This window comes from Protopterus annectens, chromosome 7.part1, assembly GCF_019279795.1.
Source record: "Protopterus annectens isolate FY-2018-M chromosome 7.part1, PAN1.0, whole genome shotgun sequence".
Classification (NCBI taxonomy): Eukaryota; Metazoa; Chordata; order Ceratodontiformes; family Protopteridae; genus Protopterus; species Protopterus annectens.
In genome coordinates, this window is record NC_056740.1 from 382736436 (window position 1) to 382762629 (window position 26194).

A 26194-nucleotide genomic window follows, 5' to 3' on the forward strand; every position below is an offset into this window, starting at 1 on the left:
AATTCATAAAGAGATGAAGGATTTTATCTGAGGAGGCAGCAAGAGTCAAGTGGAAAGTGATGATAATGAAGCAGGGAGGAAATTAATGCAATAAAAAGAAAATAGAATTTTGGATGCAGGTCCTAAAAAGGAATATCAACATCCATACAGAATATTATGTATTTGTTACTTTATGCAAAAAGCCCAGAATCTCTAGACACACGCTATACAGAAAAATTAAAAGACAAATTAGAGGAAAGAAAAATACTTCCACAAGAAAAACTGTCAGAGGCTTCAAATAAAAAATTGTGTTGACTAATACAACAGATTTGTGAAAAACATTATACAGACCAAGAAATGTTGATCTGTTTGGAGAAAGAAGCATCTCAGCAAGTGTGAAAATATAAATAACAAAACCTAGGGATTTTCAAAAAGTATAAAAAAGAAATATGGAGATGGGAAAGAAAGAGAGATTTGATAAGGTGCAATATTTATGAGAAGTTGAAAGCCAAATTAATCAATACAAAAAAGGCAGCCCCAATGATATTTGAAGAGAAATACAGGCAAAGACATTCAGGTATGGAAAATTTCACAATAAAAAAATAATATCACAAACAGGGAATGTAGAAAAGATTAGTAAAGCAGAAGTTAAAAAAAATAGAAGTTCAGGTTATGGAATGCCTGTGAAATGAAGGATTTGGTGTAGAAGGTCTAACACAGGTTGCATCACAGCATGATGGAACAAGTCCCCAGAGTAAGGAGAAACAAGAAGATCAGGAGACATCTCAAGAAGAAATATGGACATGGAAAAGAAAGATTTAATATGGTGCAATATTTATGCAAATGAGAAAGCAAAACTAATCAATACAAAACGAGCAGCACCAAAGATATTTGAAGAGAATTACAGGCAAAGGAATCTGGACGTGGAAAACTTTACAATACAAAAAAATAAGAAGACAGAGGAAAAGTAGAAAAGCGGATTAGTAATGAAGAAGTTAGAAATAGAAACTGAGGTTATAGAGTACTTATGAAGTGAAGGATTCAGTGTAGAAAATCTAACTCAGAAAGCATCACAGCAGGACAGACAATGGACATCCAAATTAAGGAGAAAACAGTGGAACAGGAAGCAACTGATCATTGCCATATGAAGATATTTTGGAGCCTTCCAGAGGAACCCAGTATAAATGTTCACTTGAAGCTGGATATCAGGGGAAGGAAAACAAAACTGTGGTGTTGAGGAGTGATTGGCCAGTGAGCTCCCATATGATAGACCAACGGATGACATAGGATGAAACGGAAGAGAATGTGCCACAAGAAGATGCTATAGAACTTTTTATAAAATGCCTGCAGGAAATGGAGAACAAAAAAATGTGCCCTCAGTTTAGAAGAAAATGAACTAAAAGAAGAGCTGCTTGATTTAACACAGATAGACAGACATATTAAGATCAATGAAAGAAATAGATTGCAGAAGGTCAATAAAACCCCAAAAGTCAGACATTTGATAAAACAAACACAGTATTTAGGACTGTCCATACAGATTCATGAGATATAACAAAAGTAAACAGGCTATATTACTGTGCAGCTAAATTAACAGATAAAATTGTACCGAAAGAACACAGGGTAGTAAGGGAAAGGAAGGGGAGAAATTGAATACCATCATGTAAGTATCGAATAGAGAAAAATATAAAGCAATTAAGACAAGAAGTGTCACCGTTAGAAAGTAGAGAAGAGGAAACATATCAACAAAGATACTCAGATATCAACAAAGATACTCAGAAAGATGGACATGATAAAAGCAATGTGCAGTATTATAATGGATCAGGCTCTATCTTGCACTATTGCAAAAACAAACTAAAAATCTCAGCACAGGCAGAAAAACTTAAAAGATACATAGATAAATATAAAGGAAAAGTACAAAATAAGCAATTTACCAATGACTCCAAAAAGTTCTATAGAGAATTGGCAAACAAGGCAAATGGAAGTAAAGACCACCCAAAAAGAGAAGAAATAGATACATATTAGAGAAATATCTATGAAGATCCTGTGGAACATAACAAAGATGCTAATTGGACAGAAGAAGTAAAAGAAAGAATAAGACATTCAAAGGTACATGATATGAAAAGGGATAAAGTAATGACCAGATAGACTGAAATAAAGTTAAAAAAAGCCTCCAGTTGGAAAACCCCACGCCCAGATGCAGTACCTAACTTACGGCTAAAAGTATTAATATAATACCTATACCTATCACTGAGTACAATGCCCCCTTTGGTATGTACCTAACCAGGCATGCCCCTCAAATGGAACTTCCACAGAGGTTTCTCACTAAAAGAATACTGGGTGTAAGTAATATGTCCTATGCAGACCAGAGACTACCCCATCTATGGAACAGGCTCCCCATCCATGTGAAGCAGAGTTCCTCTCTAACCAAATTCAAGTACAACTTGGACAATTGGATGGGAAACCAGAAATTCATCCACGGTTTGGCAATTATGCTGCTAATGGACACAGGTAACCTGTAAATGGTTCTTCTCCCAGGCCCATGCTTACACACTTTTCAAGGGTATCAGAACTTGTCAGAGATTTGGGATGCATGGCTAGGCTTAAAAAGGCCCTTGTGGTCTTTAACCTAGTAAACACCTATGAACCTATAATATCTTTGCATGAAGACTTAGCTATGAGTAAGAACTATTTACATGCATACCCCAAACAGACACTAAAATGGGTAAAAGGAAAAACAATGCTCCTACTCGAGTGAACCTGCACGTTATCCTAAAAATTACAGACCAATAACTTGCCTTCCAATGACATATAAACTTTACACCAGAATTGAAGCCGACATTGTTTACAGTCATTTAGAAGAAAATTCAATTGTGCCAATAGAAGAAAAGGGTAATAAAAGAAACTCACATGGAACAAAGGATCATTTGTTGATAAATAAAGTCATAATGGAGAACTGCAAAAAGGGGAAGAATCTAAGTATGGCATGGATTGACTACAAAAAAGTGTTAGAAAGTATCCCACCATTCATGGATAAAAGCATGCTTAAAAATATATAACATACATCTTACACTAATCGATTACATTACAGTGACCATGAAACACTGGCAGACCACTTTGCAATTAAGCAATGGTAAAAGACAAATTATTATTTTAGGGATAAAAATTCTAAGGGGGATATTTCAGGGTGACTCCCTGTCACCACCACTATTCTGTTCTGCCCTTAAACCATTAAGCTGTCTACTTAACAGATTAGACCATGGCTATAATTTGGTTCCTAGAAAACAGCAAAGTGTACAGACTTCTCATCTTCTCTTTGTCAATGATTTAAATGCTCATCAGATAAGGAAGTGAAAGCACAACTGCAAGTAGTCAAAACTTTTCAGATGATATAAGAATGTCATTTGGTCTTGATAAATATGCAAATGCAACTTTTAAAGCAGGAAAACTGCAACACCAAGAAAAGATCAGTTTGGGACAAAAGAACTTGAGCAAGAGGGAGTGTACAAATATTTGGGAATTAATGAAGGGCCAACAATAAAACATGAACAAATGCAAATAAAATGTAGTAAGGAATATTTTAGAAGACTTGAATTAAATCTGAAAACAGCACTGATTTCTAAGAACAAAATTCAAGCTACAAACCAATTTGCTCTTACTGTCCTACCTTACAGTTTTGGAGTGATTGACTGGCCTCAAAAGGTGTTGGATAAATTAAAGAGAAAAACAAGAAAGATGTTTCATGCTCATCAAATGATTTATAAAAATCAGTGCATACCAAGATTATATATTCCCCATTCCAAAGGCCTCCTTGAAATTGATTACATGTATAGATCTGCAATCATGGTACTGCACATGGGTCTACTTTCATTCATCAAAAGTACACCGTACCGAATCTGAAAATGCAAACTGCACATCACCGAAGAATGAGTGACAGTTCCAGGATCATGTTGGTCAGCAAGTGTGGTGTTTTTAAGTTGTCAGTTACATTTGTAACGGGAGTTGAAAGTGTACAGCAGTTGGGATTTGATGGTATAGATCATGGTACAGTGAGGATAAGGAAATGCACCCTTTTCCCCATTGTAGCACGATCTCAGAGTTAGTGTATATATAATTAGTGGGGGTGGGGGGCAAAGTACTTCACATGCAGTGTGCATGGGGGGCTTGCCCCCCTGCAAAACTTTGTTTTTGGTGTATATGGTTGATGATTTGGTATTCGGTGACATGCAGTTTGCGAAAGTGTGGTTTAGTTAAACAGCACTTTCACTTAAAAGGAGTCAAAGTTTTCAGATTCGATAGTGTGTGCTTTCGATGAACGAAAGTAGACCTCTGCACACATATCTGCTGACCTCCCAAGACCCAAACATAGTGAAAGTTTTGAAACATGAGAAGAATAAATTTAAGATGACTTCCCTGCTTAGGCTAGCAGAAGCATATTGGCTTTAAGCAGGAATGGAAATCAAAGAAGAAGTAGATAAAAATCAGGAAGCAACTGAATGTGCCAAAAAACAAAAGAAAGAATATGGTGAAGGGTCAAATGAGAAAGAAGGAAATGTGGAAAATGCATAAATACAGTTGCAAGTACGCAAAACTTCTGGAAGAACCTCATGTTGATCAGGATCAAATGCAAGAATGGTTAAGGTGAGGCAAATTCAAACCAAAAGATGAAAGCTTAATACTGGTGGCCCAAGACAGTGGGCAACATATACGGTGGTTTACAAAGTCCATTGAACATGTGCGAAAAACAGACAAATGTAGGTTTTGTAAAACACAACTAGAAACAGTCACACACCTTGTTGCTGGCTGTGACATACTAACAGCAGAAGAACTGTATACTGAAAGGCATAATAATATGACAAGACTGTTGCACTGGGGATCATGCAAACATTATAATACAGAAGTGGCTTAAAATAACTGGAAACATGAGCTACAAAGCATCACAGAAAATGATGAATTCTACATCACATGGAATCACCCATTACCAACAGTTCAAAAAAACAGATGTGAGAAAACCAGATATAGTGGTCCATGAATTGAAGACAAAAGTAGCATTGATCACTGAAATTACTACACCCAGTGACTACAGTGTCCTGCATACAGAGAAAGACACAAAGTCATAAAATATCAGGCTTTCCAGACAGAAATGACAGCAATGTGGAAGAAAGTTAGCCAGACAGTTCCAATAGTAGTAGGAGCAAGTGGTCTTATAAAAAAGAATCTAAAATCTTATTTAGATATGTTATCAATATATGTAACTCCATATGACTTGCAGGAGTAGTCATTACTGGGCACATTGTGGGTACTGGGAAGAGCATTTCTGGATGACATCAAAGATTGAAACAATGCTATTTTCATGGACTTTAATCGTACTTTGACTTAGGAATGGGGTCCATTCCCACCATGGTATTAGAAACCCAAAATACTTGGAGAAATTAAAAATATATATATATTCATGAAGTAGCAGAAAGTATTCTCTAAGACCCAAGCCAACACGAGAATGGAGAAAGGAGATTCTGCCAATTACTGTAATTAGGGGTACAGAGAATAGGCAAGAGGGGGCTGGAATTTACTGGAGAAAACTGGCAAATGAACCAAGGTATTGGTAGCAAATAACTAGAGAGGAAAAGGTAATGGAATGGAAAGTGGCTAAGAAGACATTTGGACTGCAAGTTAGAGACTGCCTTCCTAATCAGGGATTGACCTTCCTAATCAGGGATTGACATCAGAATATAGGCAAAGAGAAGCAAATTTGGGAATCCTAAGTGAAGACCTGCTCTGGTAAAGTTTTTAGCTAAATCTAGAACAGAAACTGTTGTTAAAAAAAGGAATACACAGGTCAGGAATATTTTTGTCAACTAGAGGGGAAGTTGTGGGCAGTAATAAAGAGGTGAAGGATTTTATCTGGGGGGAAAAGGGCAAGGCTGCCATTTTAGCTGAATCTAGAACAGAAGCTGCTGTCAAAAAAGGGATAATTAGTAGGTATGTAAAATACTGCACAATTACTATAGGAATCAATCAGAGGAATTTAGAAAAGATTGGGAAGTAGGATCAGACACAAATTCACAAGGAGACATGGGAGGACATATGCATGGCTTCCAGAATATGCAACAAAATGTAGAAGATTTGTGATTTTTGCTTGCAAGTGTTTACATAGGCATTTTGATGCTCAAAGCAGACTCCAAAGAATTTTTGCTCAGGTAGATGGCAAATGCTGGAGGTGTGACTGGGAAGAAATATTAACTGAGAAACATATGTTTGGGAGTGTAATAAACTGGCAGATTTTTCAAATTCCCTACAGAGTACTCTGTCAGAAATACTGGGTGAGCAAATGGGTGATACTAAGGATATGATACAGGATCTGAATTGGCTATAGATACTAACACCTTGTTAAGTTTCACTTTGGTAACTGCCAAAAAAGCAATTACTAAAAAATGGAAATCAAAGTCTATACCAACTGTATTTAAGTAGTGAATATTGTAACAGAGATTAAAGAACTGGAGGTGGGATTTTTAGAAAACTGTAGCCTAAAATTACATAGAAAAAAATGGAAATTATGGGAACAATACATACAGAATAATGTTTTGGAGGAGGAGGATTCAGGTTTAAGGGAAGGCAAGAATTGAGGAATCGTATAATCTCAGATTAACGATAACTATATAAAAGAATGTATGGGATGTACACTGTTTGTAACTGCACATTGTTATAATGTAGTATGTTTGCCTATGTCTTAAGTGATAATTCAATGAATGTGTTAAAAATGAAGTTTATTCAAATCTCCACAAGGCCAAAAAAGTTCTTGGCTTACCTCAGTAATTGGATTTGAAGCCAACACCTTCTCTTCCACGTTTGCTTTGTTGCTAGACTTACTGACAGTTGCAAAATATCTCATTGCATATCTGGCAGAGACAGTCTTCCCAGCACCTGACTCACCACTCACTATGATGGACTGATTCTTATTGTTCCTGAAATGCAAAAAGAATGGAAGTTATATTTGAGCTATTACACCTGACAAAACCAAGGGAGAACTGCAGATTTAATCAGTTTTGTGCAACAGGTTCAGGGACTGAGTGTCACAACAATGAAAACAGAGAATACTAAGCAAAAGAGGGTTCCTGAATATCAGAGTAGCAGGAAAAGAGCAGCACTCATTATTTGTGCCTTTATCCACAACACGAAAAATGCACAGGACTGAAAACTGCAGTAAACCACATTTTTTCTTGGAGATCCATAAACTTTATGGCCTTTGGGGCAATCTAACTCGCTCACTTATTTTTGTTTCCAGGTAAGTGTACCAAAATCAAAGTGTCTATTTTTAGAACTGACCTGGAAAAGTAAAACACAGCACATCACTCGTGTCAGGTTGCATGCATCACCTGCAAACAACTGGAAAGTGCCTAAAATGAACTAGACAAGTGAGAAACCGTTTATGGTGGACACAGAGGTGTCTGCAACAATGTTTAAAGCAGTTTCGCATTAGAAAGAGAAATGCAATTAGATAAGAACCAATGCTTAACAGCCACTAAGTTTTCAAAAGAACATTCTTAAGCAATCAGACATGCATATGGATGAATCCAGTGCAGCCAAATCACTCTCTGCAGATCGACTTGGGGCAGGGCAGTTCACCAATTCCACCACTATAGAGATAGACAGCAGCACCAGTGCTAAATCTCATAAAATAAAATATGTTTCACTGAAAGGAGAGCCCTCAAGCAGAGATCACTCCAAACTAATTTTTCCTAATTTTCAATGATTTTTACAGCTGATTATATTACTTCAGCTGTGAGGTGGGGGGGGTCTCCTACTCAGCGTACCCACCGATTGTAATATCATTCGGAATGCAGTAAGCTTCTGGAAGGCCTTAACAAAAGATTATCAGTTGTTTTAACTTTATAACTAATGTGAAAAAGAAAATATTTGAAATACAAGGTGGTTACAGAAATAAAGACCTCCAGGAGTTCTAACTGTTACTGGTAACTGTACCTAGGCTGTGGGTTCACAGATTCATAGATTATTACTAGGCTAACTGCCCTCATGGACAATTTTAAGCCTAGCCAATTACCTCCTGGGAGAATCAAACCCTGCACCTTATGTTTCTAAGGTAAGCACCTTAACCATTACTCCACCCTCCCACCCATTTATTTTGCTAAACAGATAAATGCTTCAAAGGCCACCAGAGGTATTGCTTTATCTTAGTACAGGTTTTTGACATTTATGCAAATTATTAATTGCCACGGGCACATTTTGTGTTGCTGAATCAGTTGGTCACTTCACAAAGAATTACTGTCTGTAAAACCTTGTCTTAGTCTCCAGACTGAGTCTAGAAAAATACAGCACATGTTTTGTCTTCACCACTTGTGTGTAATTCTTCACTTTCCTGGTATCACTAACTACAAACACTTAACAAACCAGTATCAACTAGATGTGTAATGAATTACTGTGCTGTAGGAGTTAAAATATTTGCTTAAAACATGTACATCTAGGACAACAATTATATTTCTCTATTAATCACTGCCACTCTCTCGAGAGGCACTCCTAAAAATGGAGAACATCGATGTCTGTGCAGTAACTGAGACCTGGTTCAAGGCCCCAGAGAACACACCTGCAATACCAGGCTATAACTCTTCCACACATTTCAGCCACCAAACCAAGACCAAAACACTAAAGGTAGATGAGTGTCCATATTCACCAAGGATATTCACATTTCCAGGCTAGTTGCCCAACACAATGCATCTGAAATTCTCCAGGTGCAACTAACACTAGGTTAGACTGCAATCCAAGTTTTAGAGTGCTACAGATCCTCCACCATGCCCCAAGGTTCTCACTACACCTTTCTAAACATACTGGAAAATATTAAGATACAGCCAAACACCCTAATACTAGGTGATTTCAACTACCCCGGCATTAACTGAGAAAACTACTCGGGTACCAACACTTTTTCCCAACGGTTCTTGGAATTCATAAATTCCAGTGCCCTCGATCAACTAATCCATTATCCCACCAGGGGCTCCAATGTCCTAGACCTGGTCATTACCAACATGGGAGATACATCCTCCACACCAGTGGTCACTCCCTCATTGGTCAGGTCTGACCATAAGAAAATCGCCCTTGACATCCACATCCCACCTCCATCCTCCAGTAAAGAAACCTCCGTAAAAAACGTCTCCAAAGCCAACTTCATGCTACTCAAGTCAGAAGTGACAAACTTCATGACACCCATGCAGACGGGAGCTGAAAGTTTGACTGCTGAATCCTACACTAAGGCACTGTATAAGCACATCCACTTGTGCATGAATTGTGCCATCCCAAATAGAACCAAGATGCTCTCCTCCAAAAAAAGGAAGCCAATCTGGTGGTCCCCTGCCATAAACAAACTATACAACAGAAGGAAAAAACTGTTGCAAAAAAGAGGAATATCCCAGGATGCAAAAAACTTCCTTATCAGCCTCAGTAAGAATCTGAGATCCCTCATAAAATCTTCCAAAGCTAGTTACGAAAATAAAATTGCCAAAGATTCCAAAGACAACCACAAGGCATTCTATAGTTAAGTCAAGAATCTAAATGGCAATGCTCAGATCTGCTCTGAGCTACAACAGAACGGGATTAAATATACTGATCCCAAGGATATTGCCAATATCCTGGCAGATTAATTTAGTGGTAAATTCACCATCCTCTCACCTCTTAAAGGGCCCATCTCAATACCAAAAGATTGCCAAACTCCAGTAATCACTGCCACACAGGTAGAAACCACACTCTCCAAAGCTAAAAATACAGCATCCATGGGACCAGATGATATCCCGGGCTGTGAACTACATTAACTACAAAATGAACTGGCACCTCACCTAAGTGTCATGTTTAATCATAACCTCACCTCAGGCTTCGTGCCCACTAAGTGGCGCACAGCTACAGTTAATCCCATTCCACAAGGGGGGCTCTACCTTGGATCCCAGGAAAGTACAGTTGTGTACACTTACCATAAATGCAGATGTTCGAATGTATTCACTGCTGCAGTCATCACACTTGGATTATCTGCCTGCAGGTAGCCCTCAGTCGGCCCGAATACCAGAGTCTTGGGATTTCTGCATCAGATGCTGTCACCTCTTCCATGACGTCAGGGGTATAAAACATGCAGCTGAAGCCATTACATCAGTTTTTCTTGCCCCAGATGTCAGGAGCCCCCAAAACAGGAAGCAATTACACGGTGTTGGTGTAGAACACCTCCAGTAAAAAGTAAATACCATGGCCATAAGATATGGCCAAAAAGAGGATGGGTAGAAAGTCTAGAAAAGTCAGGGGGCTGGAGGGAGGGTAACCAGGACTGCAACAGTGAATACACTCGAACATCTACATTTATGGTAAGTGTACACAACTGTACTATGTTCTTTGTGTTTCACTGTTGCAGTCATCACACTTAGGCTGATTCCCAAAGATGAGTAAGGGTGAAGGCAGTCAAGAGGAATTAGGGCTGGCTAGAAGGCCTTATAAGACTGCTGAGTCAAATCCAGCTCTGGATTTAGAAAAGTCCAGTAAGTGGTAATACTTGGTGAAGGTGTGTACAGAACTCCAGGTTGCAGCTTCCAGGATGTCCCTGATAGGGGCTCCCCTAAGAAATGCTGTAGAAGTTGAGGTAGCCCTAGTGGAATGAGTTCTGATCCCTTGTTGGGTAGGTTTTCCATGGTGTTTGTAGCAGAAATGAATTCAGAGTGTTATCCATTTGCAAATGGTTTGCTTTGAAATGGCCTTGCCCTCTGCCCCTGTAGCAAAGCTGACTAGCAGCTGGTCAGATTTTCTGAAAGGCTTAGTCCTGTCAAGGTAGAACTTGAGCTGTCTGTGCACGTCCAAGGATTGCAGGATCCTCTCCCCTTTATTCTGAGGATTAGGAAAAAAGGTTGGTAAATGGATGGATTGGTTTAAACCCCCACTGACTACCACCTTGGGCATAAATGATGGGTTAGTCCTGATGAAGACCCTGTCAGCCTGGAAAATGAGGAAGGGTTCCACAGCCATTAGTGCCTGTAGCTCAGACACACTTCCTGCTGATGTGATGGTTGGAAGTAAGGCTGTTTTCCAAGAGAGGAATTTTAACGTGAGCGTGAGCTTCTCTAGTACAAAGTTAAGGTCCCAGGCAGGGGTGGGAGCTCTCCTTAAATAGTTAGCTCCTCTTAGGAACTATTGAATCAGAGGGTGAGAAAAGAGAGGTGGCTCCGTATTGTAAAGAGCTGAGAAGGACAAGGCCTGAATCTTAATTGATGAGAAGGAAGGGCCTTTGTGGAGCAGCTCTGCTAGGTAATCTAGAATTAGAGGTAAGGAGGACACAGCAGTCCTTTCATAGAGACTGGCTTCAAGAACAATATCTTTTCCATTTTTCTGAATAGGATTTCCTAGTACTAGACCTTCTGGCCTCAAGGATTACATCCAGCACCAGTTTGCTGAGGGTTGCTGGTGGTGTGTTCAGGGAATAAATCAGGCTGCAAGGTTCATAGTTTGCAGTTGAGGATGCAAAATCTGTCCCTCCTGCTGGGACAGCAGGGAGGGGATCTGATGTAGGTGCCAGGGTAGCACTGCTGTCAGACTGCATAGAAGTGGGTACCAGTGCTGGTGTGGCCAGTTTGGTGCAATAAAGATTGTCCTTGGTCTGTCCTGCTTGATCTTGAGTAGTACTTTTGAGAGGAGGGGCAGGAGGGGAAAGGCATAAATTGAGAGGTCTTCCCATGTAAAGGATAGGGCATCCACTCGCCATGCTGTGTGGATTTCTGGTGCAAAATTTGCTCAATTGATGGTTTTGGGGAGGCAAAGAGGTCCAGCTCTGATGGTCTCCACCTGTTGATTAGAAGTTTGAATGAGTTGGGTTCCAGTTTCCACTTGTGTGGGTCCAGTACATTTTTGCTTAAGTCTGCCAGTGAATTTGTTTGCCTGGCAGGAATTGAGCTTGCAGGTGCACTTGGTTGCTCAAGGCTGTGTTCCACAAGGTCATGGCTAACCTGCAGAGTGGGTAGGAATGAGTTCCCTCTTGCTTGTTTATATACCACATAACTGTGGTGTTGTTTGTCTTTATCAAGAGTTGTCCTGGAAGGACATGGTATTTGAAGGCTGTCAGAGCATTCTGTACAACTAACATTTCTTTTTGATTGATGTGCAGATGAGTTTGTCCTGGGCTCCATTTGGCTTGAATGCATTTGTCTACCATGTGAGCCCACCATGCACAGACTGACGCGCCTGTTGTCAGGTTTTGGGCAGCGAGGGGTTGAGTGAAAGGAAGCCTCTGCCCACCAAAGGAACTCTGCCCTTAGAGATGGAATGACAGGAATCAGTGTTTCCAAGTCCTGAGAGTGTTGACACCAGAGACTTTTTAAGTACCATTGAAGTTTCCTCATATGCAGTCTTGCATATGGAATTAGTAGAATGCATGAGGCCATGAACCCTAGAGGTTGCAGTATTTTTCTTTGCAGATAGCTGGGTCTTGGGTGGCTGTTAGTTTGAAGTAGTTTGTCAAATGAACCTGCTTTTCTGGATTGAGGAATGCCATCTGGGAAGATGTGTTCAAGCTTGCTCCCAGGAATACAATCTGTTGGCTGGGCACCAGATGTGATTTATTTTCGTTGATGGTGTACCCCAGAGAAGTTAGAAGTTTCTTAACAAATGCCAGGTGCTGAAGTAGCAATTCTTGACTGTCTGCCTGAATCAGGCAATCGTCCAAGTATACGCAAATTTGAATATTTCTCTGCCTGCAGTATGCAATGGTTGGAGGCAGGCACTTTGTGAATACCCTGGGTGCAGTAGATAAGCCAAAGGGAAGTGCAGAGAAAGTACAGTTTTGTACCTACCATAAATGTAGATGTTCGAGTGCTAATACAGCTGCAGTAATCACAGATGGGTTTTCTGGGTCCTCGGCCCAATTCCAAAGTGTAGGTCTTTCCTGACGTCAGTGTGACAGGGGTATATAAGACACAGCCGACGCCATATTCTTCAGTCTTTCTTGCTCCAGATGTCAGGTGCCCCCAGAAGGAAGGCAATACATAAATTATATGGGTCTACTTTACATTACCGAACCGACAATTCACCGACACACAAAACACTGACCCCAAATAACCAAAAAACACAACACCGACAACTCGCAAAACCGAACACCATTACACCGACATGAACATCGTAAACTACACGACACACAATGACATATCCACTAACCTTAACCCAAACCCTAAGGTCCGACACTACCGCACAGTTACCCTACCCGCAACCTAACCCTAACTCACTTAACCCACCCCTACACCTAAAGACTGTCACTAACGCACACTTAACCTACCTGCACCCTAACCCTAACTCACTTAACCCACCCTAAAACATAAAGCCCGTCACTATCGCACACTCACCCTACCCGCACTCTAAACCTAACTCACTTAACCCGACCCTAAACTACAGTCCGTCACTATCACACACTTACCTTACCCGAACCCTAACTCCGACACTGCCGCACACTCACCTTTCCCACACCCTAACCCAAAATCCCACAATATCGCACACTTACCTGACCACTCCTAAATCCGTCACTATCGCTACCCTTGTCGGTCTTTCAGCTGTCTGCAAATGTCAACTTACCTGGGTCTTCTGCGTGTCGGTTCGGTAATCTAAAGGAGACCCAAATTATATATATATATATATATATATATATATATATATATATATATATATATATATATATATAGTCAAGCAATGCAATATAATCAAAAATCAGTAGTTGCAAGCAAATACACCATAGAAGGATAACCCAATCAGGTTGTATGAGGAGGTGTTAGCCACTAGGCCTTTACCAAGAGGGGAAGGAGGGAGGTGCAGCTGTATTAGCACTCAAACATCTACATTTATGGTAGGTACAAAACTGTACTATGTTCATCGTGCATACAGCTGCAGTAATCACAGATGGGTAGAATCCCAAAGCTACGCACAGGGTGGTAGGCACTAGGTGGAACTGGGAGCAGCCAGAATGCCCTGCAACACAGCAGTGGCAAAGTCTGCTCTAGTTTTGGAGTATAAAGGCAGGTGGTAGTGTTTTGTGAAGGTATGCACAGAACTCCAAGTGGCTGCCTCCAAAATATCTTTGGTAGGGACTCCTTTGAGGAAGGCTGTAGACGTAGCTGTGGCCCTTGTGGAGTGGGATCTGATGCCTGTCGGAGCAGGTTTGCCATGAAAGAAGTAACAAAACCATATGCAATGGCCTATCCATTTTGAAACTGTCTGTTTGGAAATTGGCTTCCCTTGAGCTCCTACAGCATAGGACACAAAAAGTTGTCCTGATTTCCTGAAGGGCTGTGTTCTGTCCAAATAGTAACGTAGCTGTCTATGGATGTCTAAGGAATGTAGCAGCCTTTCCCCTTTATTTTGAGGATTGGGGTAAAAGGTAGGTAAGTGTATGGCCTGATTTAAAGCTACTCTGGATACTACCTTAGGCATAAATGAGAAACCCTGTCCTGATGGAAGATGAGAAAGGGCTGCACAGCCATGAGGGCTTGTAGTTCCGAAACCCTACGAGCTGAGGTAATGGCCAGAAGGAAAGCTGTTTTCCAGGACAAATATTGCAAATCTGTTGAGGCAGCTGGTTCAAAGGGAGGTAATGTTAATTTTTCTAGAATGTAGTTAAGATCCCAGGCTGGTATTGGTGGTTTCCTTGGAGGTCTTATATTCTTAGCTCCTCTGAGGAACTGTCTTAAAAGTGGGTGAGAGAATAAGGGTGGATCAGTGTTGTATTCTGCAGAAATGGCTGAGGCATGAATTTTGATGGAGGAAAATGAAAGTCCACTGTTCAACAGCTTGGCTAGATACTGTAATATCTGAGGCAAATTCAGTTTTCTAGGATCCTGGCCTTTTTTCTCATTCCAAGCGCAAAACCGTTTCCATTTTGCGGAGTAAGCCCTTCTAGTAGATGGCCTTCTGGCCTCCAAAATGACATCCTGCACCTCTTTGGAGAGTAGGGTCTGTTGTGGTGTTAAGAAATTTTCCATGCAGCCAGATTGAGTGTTTTCAGCTGACTGTGAAGAGTTTTGTAGCTGTGCTGAGTCAGTAGAAGAGGCATTAGAGGTAGGGTCCAGGGAGGAGTATGTGTTAGGCTCCTCAGGAGTGGGTACCAGTGTTGTCTTGGCCAGTCTGGAGCAATCAGTATCATCTTCGGTCTGTCTGCTCTTGCTTTCAAGAGCACCTTGGGCAGAAGAGGCAAAGGTGGGAAAGCGTAAACTGTCCATGCTGCCCAACTGAAAGAAAGGGCGTCCACTCTCCAGGCCTTTGGATGAAAGGTCCTTGAACAGAACTTTTTCAATTGATGATTCCTGTGGGAGGCGAAGAGATCTATGTCTGATCTTCCCTACACTTGGATTATCTTTGTAAACACTTGAGGATGCAACTTCCATTCGTGTGGATCTGTCATATTTCTGCTTAGATTGTCTGCCAGCATGTTTTCCAATCCTGGCAAGTACTGTGCTTGAAGTTCGATTTGCCATTCCAGAGCCAAGTTCCAAAGTGACATGGCTAGCCTGCACAGGGGGTATGAATGTGTTCCACCTTGTTTGTTTATGTACCACATTACTGTGGTGTTGTCTGTTCTTATCAATAATTGCCCTGGATGCAAGAGGTCCTTGAAAATTGTAATTGCATTTATCACTGCTAGCATTTCTTTTTGATTGATGTGAAGGTGCTTTTCCTTTTGGGACCATTTGCCCTGAATCTGTTGTGATGACTTGATTTGCTTGAGACTTGCAGAATGGAAGACCTGTGTTTGTTTGGCATGCTTGGGCCCACCATAGAAATTCCTTTTGCAAACATGGGATTATTGGTATTATTGTTTCCAAACTGTGGCTGTGTTGAGACCATAGTTTTTTTAGGTATCATTGAAGCTTCCTCATATGCAACTTTGCACATGGGATTAGAAGAATGCAAGATGCCATGAAGCCCAGAGCCTGCAGGATTTTCCTTGCAGTGAGCCTGGTAAAATTTGCTAGTATTTTGAAGTAATGAGTTAGTTGCCCTTGTTTTTCTGGCGTAAGATAGGCCATCTGGGTGTTTGTGTCCAAGTTGGCACCCAGTAAAGTTATTTTCTGAGATGGTGTTAGCCTGGATTTCTCTTTGTTGACTGTGTATCCCACAGAATTCAATAACCGTGTTACATAAGCCAGATGTTCCAGAAGTATGTGCCTGTTGTCTGCTTGGATCAGGCAGTCGTCCAAATAAGGGTAAATTTGTATCCCTTGAAGTCTGCAGTAGGCAATTACTGATGCCAGGCATTTCGTGAATACTCTGGGCGCAGTAGATAAGCCAAAGGGCAATGCACAGAATTGATAGTGGATTGAACCTGCAAGAAATCTGAGGTATCTTCTGCAGCTTTGTCTGATTGGGACATGCAGGTATGCCTCCTTAAGGTCCAATGTTACCAGCCAAAACTCCTTGCCCAGCATGGGAAGAAGCTGCTGTAATGTGAGCATCTTGAATTTTAGAAATGTGTTTAGGATGGATAAGTCCAAAATGGGTCACCAGTCGGTTCCTTTCCTTGGTACCAGAAAAGGTCTGGAATAAAAACCTTGACCTTGTTCGTGAGTAGGTACCTCTTGAATAGCTTTCATGGCCATAAGCTTTGAAATTTGTATTTGAGCCTCTGCCCTTTGATTGTGTGGCAGGTTCGGCATGCCTCTCATTTTTGGAAGAGTGTGAAAATGAAATCTGTAACCTCTGTTTACAATGTCCAGGATCCATTTGTCTGTTGTGATAATATGCCAATTTCTTGTAAATAATGCCAGCTTTTCTCCCAAGGGTGCTGTCAGCTGAGACTTGCTTGGCATGAAAAGGGGGAAGTCATTGGGTTTGTTTCCTGTATTGCTGTGCACTGTCTTGGCCACCTCTTGGTGCTGGAGTTTGCCATTGTCTGCCTCTATATGATTCTTGAGGTTGTCCTCTGCCCCTTGTGCGCCTGTATCTACCTCTTTGTGGCTTGTCCGTGGCTGGAAAGGACCAGTTCTTTGAAGGCCAATTTCTGCTAAAACGTGGTGGTTGAACCTGTAGAAAAGCTTTGACAGTTTGCATAGATTTAGCTTTTTCTTCCATTTTCCGTAGTATCTCCTCAGCATTAGTACCAAATAGTACATCCTTTTGTAAAGGAGCATCTAGTAGCTTAGCTTTAACATGGTCAGGCAAGGTTTGTTCCCTAAGCCAGGCATGTCTACGAATGACTGATCCTGTCACAGCAGCTCTACTTGAGGCCTCTAGGGCATCATAGCCACATTGTAAGGTGTGGTTTACCCACTTGTTCTGCACTATGCATCATATCCTGCAACTCCTTCAAATCTGGTTGTTCAGGTTGAGACATTTTATTTCTTAATTGTGATAACAGAAACTGCTGATATTTAAGCATATCGAACTGACAATTTAAGGCTCTCATGGCTAGGGTGGCCGAGGTATATACCTTTTTTCCCCACCTTTCTAAGGATCTAGACTCTCTTTCGGAAGGTAGTGGATTTTTAGCAGTAGAGGCCTTCATTCCCTTGGGGCCTTGAGAAATGGTTTCAGGGTCAGCATTATGGCTTTTGTAAAGAAATTGGTGAGAGTTAGGAACTCGGTAGTACCTATCAGGCTCGACTGGGGCAGGAGGCAGGGAATCCGGATTTAGGCAAGCCTCCGAGTAAACATCATCAAGTATGTCCAAGACAGGAGGTATCGCCAGAGGTCTGTGCTGAGGTAACAAAAGAAATTCCCTAAGTCTTTTCTTGGAATCAGAAAAGTCTTGGCCTTCCCAATGGAAGTGTTCCCTCAAGGTGTGCAAGGTTTCCCCAAAGAAATCCTCTGGGGAGATACAGAAGGAATGGACTGCTCAGCATCCGAATCTTCAAAAGTGTTCCTCTTCATCAGAATGTTCTGAAAAAATGGAGTCCTGGTCAGAAGAGGGAGAAGCTTCCTCCACTCTGGGTCTCTTGTCTGGAGGGGGTTGGGAACCCCTGATAAGAGTAATTAAATCCTCAGCCATTTTTAGCATCTGCTTTTTAGGCATGGGGCCTGGAGATGGGCCCTGTGCAACAGGCCTCTTGGGATGCATGGCTGATTTGGACTTAGTAAAGGCCTTTATGGAGAAGGAAGATGAGGGTCTAAAGACACCATGGGTGGAAGTGGACCTGTCCACATTAGGAGGCTCAACACTCACAGTGGCGTGGTTGTAGTCTGGGTATGTTACAGAGGACACCGCCAAAGAAGTGTCGTCGGTAGTCAGGGGCTGCGTAGGCGCCTTGCTGAGAATCAGACCACGTGTAGCCGGTTTTGGCGTGGTGTCGGTGGAGACCGCGGACCTCGCGTGTCGGTCTTTGTCCTTGAGTTTTTTGGACAAAACGGTAGTCGGGAGTATCCGACGACATTTTATAATCAAAGGCTTTACCAAACTCCGCCCGACACTTAATAGTGCGCTTATTGAAAGTACGTAGTGGTCTGGGCCTAAACAAGGTATGCAGAGGGAATGGAAATCCTTATGTGGTATTTGCTTCCCACAAGAAATACAATTGTTAACTTTGTCTGACATCGGTCTGAGGCGAGAAAAGTTTCAACGGGAGCTTTAAAGAAGACTTGGTTTCCAATTATTCATAATTTCAGGAGCTGGCCGACCGGCACAACTGCTTCTGCTTCGGGCAAAAAGACTGAAGAATATGGCGTCGGCTGTGTCTTATATGAAAGAAAGCGACAGCAACCAATGCCGGACCTAGACTTTGGAATTGACCTGCCTGATGGCAGAAAACCCATCTGTGATTACTGCAGCTGTATGCACGATGAACATCTGATAGAGCCTGCCCCAAAATGTAGATTTTTTCCTGCAAGATTCCCTTATGGGGATGTGCAGATAAGCTTCCTTTATGTCTAGGGTGACTAGCCAGGAGTTCTTGGCTAGCATAGGAAGCAGCTGTAGTAGTGTAAGCATTTTGAATTTTGGGACCACCAGGGAGGTGTTGAGAATGAATGGATCCAGGATAGGGTGCCATGAGCTCTCTTTTCTGGGCACCAGGAACAGTCTGGAATAGAAACCCTGTCCCCTTTGCTCTACTGGAAGAGGCTGAATAACCCTGATAATGAGAAGAGAAAGTACTTGCTTTTCAGCCTCTGCCCACTGGTTTGATGGAAGGTCTGGCAACCTGCTTGGGGCTGGCAGTGAGCAGAAATAGAAACTGTATCCCTGGGATACAATGCTTAGGACCCATTGGTCCTGGGTAATGGACATCCCATTTTTTTTGTATGCAGAGCGAGTTTTCCTCCTAGACGTGCAAGTACCTGGGCATGGCTGAGAAAGATGACAGATAAGTCATTGTGAATTTTTTCCATAAGGGGGTGGCTTACCACTCCCTGTTTTTGAGGTGGGAGCACTCCATTACTTAGATCTCTGCATACCCTGAGACTGTAGTCTTGGTGATCTGCTGGCCCTGGGCTTGGACTGAGAAGACCCAAGAGGATCTGGAAAGGACCAGTTTTTTGAAGGCCAATGCCTACTGAATCTAGGTGGCTGTACCTGTAAGAAATATTTAACAGTTTGCATGGATTTAAATTTTTCCTCCATCTTTTTTAACAACTTCTGCTTTTGTGCCAAACACATGCTCCTGGTTTAATGGAGCATCTAGTAATCTAGTAATTTTGCTTTGACATGGTTTGGCAAGATTTGTTCCTTCAGCCAAGCATGCCTTCTCAGTACAGACCCAGTGACAGCAGCCCTGCAAGATGCTTCGAAGGCATGAAAGCCACACTGCAAAGTATGTTTACTAACTTGGTTTGCAGAATACCTTAACTCTTGTGAATCTTTATTCTCTGCACAATCTAGAAGCAACAACATTTTCTGTTTAATTAGTTCCATAATATGCTGCTGGTACTTCAACATGTGAAACTGGCAATTTAAAGCCCTTATGGCAAGAGTTGCAGAGGTATATACCTTCTTACCCCATCTGTCTAAAGCTCTAGAATCCCTGTCTGAAGGGGTAGGGTTTTTGGCTGTAGTAGCCTTAATACCTTTAGGTCCCAGGGAAAAGGTTTCTGGATCTGCATTGGGATTCTTAAAAATAAATTTGTGTGAGTCAAGTACTCTGTAGTACCTGTCAGGCTTTCTAGGAGCTGGTGGCAAAGTATCAGGACTTACACTGGATTCCATGAAGACATCATCTACAATATTCAGACAGGGTGTATAGCTAGAGGCCTGTGCTGAGGCAAGTCTAAAAATTCTTCTGAGTTTCTTTTTGGACTGTGGGTAGTCCTGGCATTCCCAGCGTAAATGCTCTCTTAAGGTATGTAAGGTTTCACCAAAAGAAAAGTCCTCTGGAGAGGAGGCAGAGGGAATGGAATCCTCTGCATCTGAATCCTCATAGGTATACAAAGGGAATGTCCTGGTAATCAGAGGGATCACAGCCATTGGACTCACGGTCTGTAGAATTAGAAGGAAAATCAATCCTTTGGCTTATAGAGAGGGAAGGCTGGCTTTCCCTAATTAAAGTTATAAGGTCTTCAGCCATTCTAAACATTTGTTTATGTGGCATGGGAGCTTGAGCATGCACTTTAGTTGTCATAGTGTGAACTCTGGCCCTGAGAAACTTGGTAGTTTTAGTAAAAAAAATCAAGATCTCGATTTAATACGAACATCGGAAGGTCGGAATGCACCCTCAGAAGCTGGTGCCTGCACAACAGCTCTGGACCCATCCAAGGTAGAGACATCCACAGGTTCCATAGTCGAAAAAGTATCGCGCAGCATACCGGACTCCGAATGGGTCTCAGCAGAGGCCTGCAAATCTGCAGAAGTGGGTATGAGGGGCTGCGAAGGCACCTCACTGAGTACCGGCCTATACGGTCTGTCTATGTCTTTATCCTTACTTTTTTTGGGAGATCGTAGTCGGACGGCTTGTCGAAGCCATTTCGGAATACGGAGAGCAAAAGAATTTAGTGACAAAGATAGCCCAACGGCGAATAGTTTGGGCATTAAACAGGACACAAAACCTACAATGAGGAACGTCATGGTCTGGGCCTAAACAGGTGATGCAGTAAGAGTGAAAATCTCTGTGAGGCATTTGCTTTCCACAGGCAAGACAATTGTTAACTTTTTCTGACATCGGATAGGGCAAGAAAAAAAGATCCCCTACAGGGTACTTAGTTTTAGATGACTTCAGGTCTGAAACTCAAACAATGAAAATTTCAGGTAGCAGCCGACTGGCACTTGTGAACTGCTTCTGCTTTGGGCTCCTGCATGGCAAGAAAAGCTGATGTAATGGTGTCGGCTGCATGTTTTATACCCCTGACGTCATGGAAGAGGCGACAGCATCCCACACAGAAATCCCAAGATTCTGGTATTTGGGCCAACTGAGGGCTACCTGCAGGCAGATAACCCAAGTGTGATGACTGCAACAGTGAAACATTAAGAACATCTGCTGTCCCATCAGTCTGATGGGCCTGATCTGCAAGGGCATGGACCGCATTATCATGGAACTTATAAACAAAGACATGGGCAACCTTCAAACACTGGACCCCACCCAGTTTGGGTTCGTGAAGGGACGTTCTTATTTTCTGAACCTGATTGACTTCTTTGAATTAGTCTCCTGAGCTGTGGACAAGGGTAAGGCGGTCCACACCACCTATCTGGACCTCACCAAGGCCTTCGACACCATCCCCCACTCTGGAATCATAGATAAACTTACTACGTCACTCGATGTGTTGCCAACTGGCTTACTGACAGAACCGAGACTATAAAAGTAGCCGACTCCAAATCCAGCTCCAGACAAGTGACAAGTGGAGTACCTCAGGGTTCAATCCTGGGACCGCTCTCGTTTGGCATCTACTTCTCTGAAGTACAGGCCAACACTAAGGGACTCTGGCTAACAAAGTTCGCAGATGACTGCAAACTGGGAGTCATTACTGAATCTCCAAATGATGTGGATATTCTACAAAAGGGCCTTATAGAAACAGATGCTTGGGTGCCAGAGCCACGGGCTCATGCTTAGTGCCAAGAAATGTACAGTTATCCCCTTTGGGAAAAAAAACATGTACCCATGAATTACCACATAGGTGGCAGTACACTAAACACCGAAAGTGTGATGAGAGACTTAGGGACACAAGTGGACAGTGGTCTCACCTTCAATAACCACAACACCACAACAGTCAGGAAATCCCTCTATGTGGCACATCTGAATCTGATTGACTTCTTTGAATCAGTCTCCAGAGCTGTGAACGAGGGTAAGGTGGTCCACACAGCCTATCTGGACCTCACCAAGGCCTTTGACACCATCCCCCACTCTGGAATTATAGATAAACTTACTAAGCTGGGCATAAATCCCTATGTCACTTGATGGGTTGCCAACTGGCTTACTGACAGAACCCAGACTGTAAAAGTAGTCGACTCCAAATCCAGCTCCAGACAAGTGGAGTACCTCAGGGTTCAGTCCTGGGACCACTCTTGTTTGGCATCTACTTCTCTGAAGTACAGGCCAACACTAAGGGACTCTGGCTAACAAAGTTTACAGATGACTGCAAACTGGGAGCCATTATTGAATCCCCAAATGATGTGGATATTCTACAAAAAGGCCTTACAGAAACAGATGCCTGGTGCCAGAGCCATGGGCTCAAGCTTAATGCCAAGAAATGTATAGTTATCCCCTTTGGAAAAAAAACATGTAACCATGAATTACCACATAGGTGGCAGGATGCTAAACATCGAAAGTGTGATGAGAGACTTAGGGACACAGGTGGACAGTGGTCTCACTTTCGATAACCACATCGCCACAACAGTCAGGAAATCCTTCTATGTGGCACACCATCACTAAGGGCTTTTCATCCAGAAAAAAGGAGGTCATTGTCTCACTGTACTCATCCCTCATTTGACCCATTATAGAGTATAATGTCCCATTTGGTATGTACCTCACAAGACATCTGCAACAGCTGGAAAGGCCACAGAAATACCTCACTAAAAGAATCACAGGCCTAAAGCAGATGCCATATGCTGACTATCTAAAAAAAGTCCAGCTATACTCTGTGGCATATCGTCTACTCAGAGGCGATCTCTGCTTAACATACAAGGCCATGTCAAACCCTGAGCTGTTGGACATGCTCCACTTAAAGAAATCCCAATCCCTCAGAGCCACACACTCCAGGGATCTAAACCTTGTCGGCACAATGAACAAAACATACTGGAGGGATAGGTTCCTGACCCAGAGACTCCCCATACTCTGGAATAGACTTGCCCATACATGTCAAGCAGAGCACCTCATTGGCCCTTTTCAAAAGGAACCTTGATGATTGGATGGGAGATAGGAAATTCACCCCGGGGATCATGTCAGTCGCCCTGCTAGACAGGGGCCTAGAGAAGTAAATATTGTGGGAAAAAATATCCACGGAATTGTTATGGCTAGGCTTGCATAGGCCCTAGGGCTGATAGCCTAGTACCAACCTATGAACCAATATCATCCAGAAAAAAGGAGGTCATTGTCCTACTGTACTCATCCCTCATTAGACCCATTATAAAGTACAACGCCCCATTTGGTATGTGCCTCTCAAGACATCTGCAACAGCTGGAAAGGATGCAGAAATGCCTCACTAAAAGAATCACATGCCTAAAGAGATGCCCTATGCTGACCGTCTAAAAAAAACTCCAGCTATACTCTGTGGCATATCGTCTACTCAGAGGCAATCTCTGCTTTACATACAAGGCCATGTCAAATCCTGAGCTGTTGAACATGCTCCACTTGCAGAAATCCCAATCCCTCAGAGCCACGCACTTCAGGGATCTAAACCTTGTCATCACAATGAACAAAACATGCTGGAGGGATAGGTTCCTGACCCAGACACTCCCCATACTCTGGAATAGACTACCCATACATGTAAAGCAGAGCACCTCCATCTAATGTCAGTCTCCACCACATCTATAGCTATAAATTTAAAAGTGTGATTAGCTCCAAATGTATTAACATGCTTTGCTAGGGCATTAACCATGTTCCCCTCATGTATACAGTAAAGATGGTCTCTGACCCTTTCTTTAAACTTGTGGTTTGTTTTGCCAACACAAAATGAAGAGCATACCTCACAAAAAGTGAGGTACACCACATTGGTGGTACTGAAATCAGCTGAAGCAGAAAAATTAGACTCCCACCCCACATTAGGATGAAGAAATGTTCCATTAGTACTTAGAAAATCAAAATTACACTTTCCGCATCTATGGGCACCTAAACCAAAATGCCTATTCTGGTGTCTTTTTGAGTAACACAGTAGCCTTTTCAAATTCTTATTATTCTTGTAATAAAAAGTAGGGCACCCCCAACTATCTCAGATATAGAGGGACCTGTAAGTAAAATATGCCAGTTTTTAGAAATGATGTTCCTAAGTGCATTTGTATTACTACTACAAGTGAGGGGAACTCTCACTGTGCTGCTGACCCTGGTACTCCTAACATTATCTTGTATTGGTGGAGCAAGAAAGACTTAGCTCTACCATTCCTTAGCAGAGTTTTGAACCCCCTCTTCATAAAATCACTGTGTATAACACGCATACTATTCTCAAAATCAATTTCATCGATGTGGAGTCGTGATGCTCTCATGGCTTGCCTCAACATTTCAAAATATATGTGAGGGTTGCACACTATTCCAATGTTCATAAGCAGGATGATAACATTCCTTTCTAAACAGACTAGTTGAAAGCTTATTTTCCTGAGTCTTAAACACTTTTACATCAAGAAAGTCAATCTCACACAGTGATGACTTCATAGTAAACTCCAAAAAATGAGGTTGTACTATGTAAATATTCCAGGAATTCATGCAAACCTTGTTCAGTACCACACCATATCAAAAAGAGGTCATCCACAAACCTTCTAAAGAAGGGAATACATATACCCCACCATTCCAATATAACAAATTGCATTTCCTACCAAGCTAGAAAAGTACAGTTACCATAAATGTAGATGTTCGAGTGTATTCACTGTTGCAGTCATTACATTTGGGTAATCTGCTGGCAGGTTGCCCTCAGTCGGCCTGATTAACAAAGTCTTGGGTCCTGCGTCGGCTGCTATCCCTTCTTCCATGATGTCAGGTCATCAGGGGTATAAAACATGCAGCCAATGCCATTACATCAGTTTTTCTTGCCCCAGATGTCAGGTGCCCCCCAAATGGGGAGCAAAATATATAAGTAATTAAAAACACAAAAATATACCTTCAAACAAAAGCAAATACACCAAAAAGGCTTTTAAGCATAGTAAAAGAAAGTAGAGGTATAGTAAGAGAAAAGCAGGGGGCTGGAGGGAGGGTAACCAGGACTGCAACAGTGAATGCACTTGAACATCGACATAATGGTAAGTGTACACAACTGTACTATGTTCTTCGTGTTGAAACACTGTTGCAGTCATTACATTTGGGTAGATTCCCAAAGCTATGGTTGGGAGGATGGATTTATACAGCATTAAGACCAGCTATAAGGCCCTGCAAAACAGCAGTGGCAAAGCCAGCCCTGGATTTAGAGAAAATTGGTAAGTGATAATGCTTGATGAAAATATGAACTGAACTCCAGGTAGCAGCTTCTAGAATATCCCTGGTAGGAACACCTCTGAGAAAGGCTGTAGAAGTAGATGCAGCCCTGGTGGAATGAGATCTGATCCCCTGTGGGATAGATTTTCCATGGTGCTTATAGCAGAAATGAATACAATGGCTTATCCATTTAGAAATAGTTTGTTTTGAAATAGCCTTCCCCTCTGCCCCTGCAGCAAATGCTACCAGCAGTTGTTCAAATTTTCTTCAAGATTTAGTTCTGTCCAAGTAGAATCTAAGTAGTCTGTGTACATCCAATGAATGCAGAATCCGCTCCCCCTTGTTCTGTGGATTGGGAAAGAAAGTTGGCAAATGAATGGACTGATTAAGAGCCACACTGGATACCACCTTGGGCATGAAGGATGGGTTGGTCCTAAGTGACACCCTGTCCGCATGAAAGATGATGAAAGGCTCCACTGCTATAAGGGCCTGTAATTCAGATATCCTTCTAGCTGAAGTGATTGTTAAAAGGAAGGCTATTTTCCAGGAAAGAAATTTTAAGTCTGCAGTAGCAGCTGGCTCGAAAAGAGGTAAAGTGAGTTTCTCCAGTACAAAGTTAAGGTCCCAGGCAGGGGTTGGAGCTCTCCTGGGTGGTCTCAAGTTTTTGGCCCCTCTGAGATACTGCTTTAGCTCAGGATGAGAGACAAGGGGAGGGTTCTGTGTTGTAATGAGCTGAA

The 26194-nt window shown here is 42.1% G+C and overlaps 1 protein-coding gene across 1 annotated transcript in view; it reads right to left on the minus strand.

Moving 5' to 3' along the window:
* Window positions 1-26194, minus strand: part of LOC122807587 (unconventional myosin-Vc-like) — a 1372167-nt gene that overhangs the window by 697229 nt on the left and 648744 nt on the right. The window contains exon 5 of the mRNA XM_044078500.1: window positions 6782-6938. Coding sequence (XP_043934435.1) covers window positions 6782-6938 — 157 coding nt within the window. The remainder of the gene's footprint in view (window positions 1-6781; window positions 6939-26194) is intronic.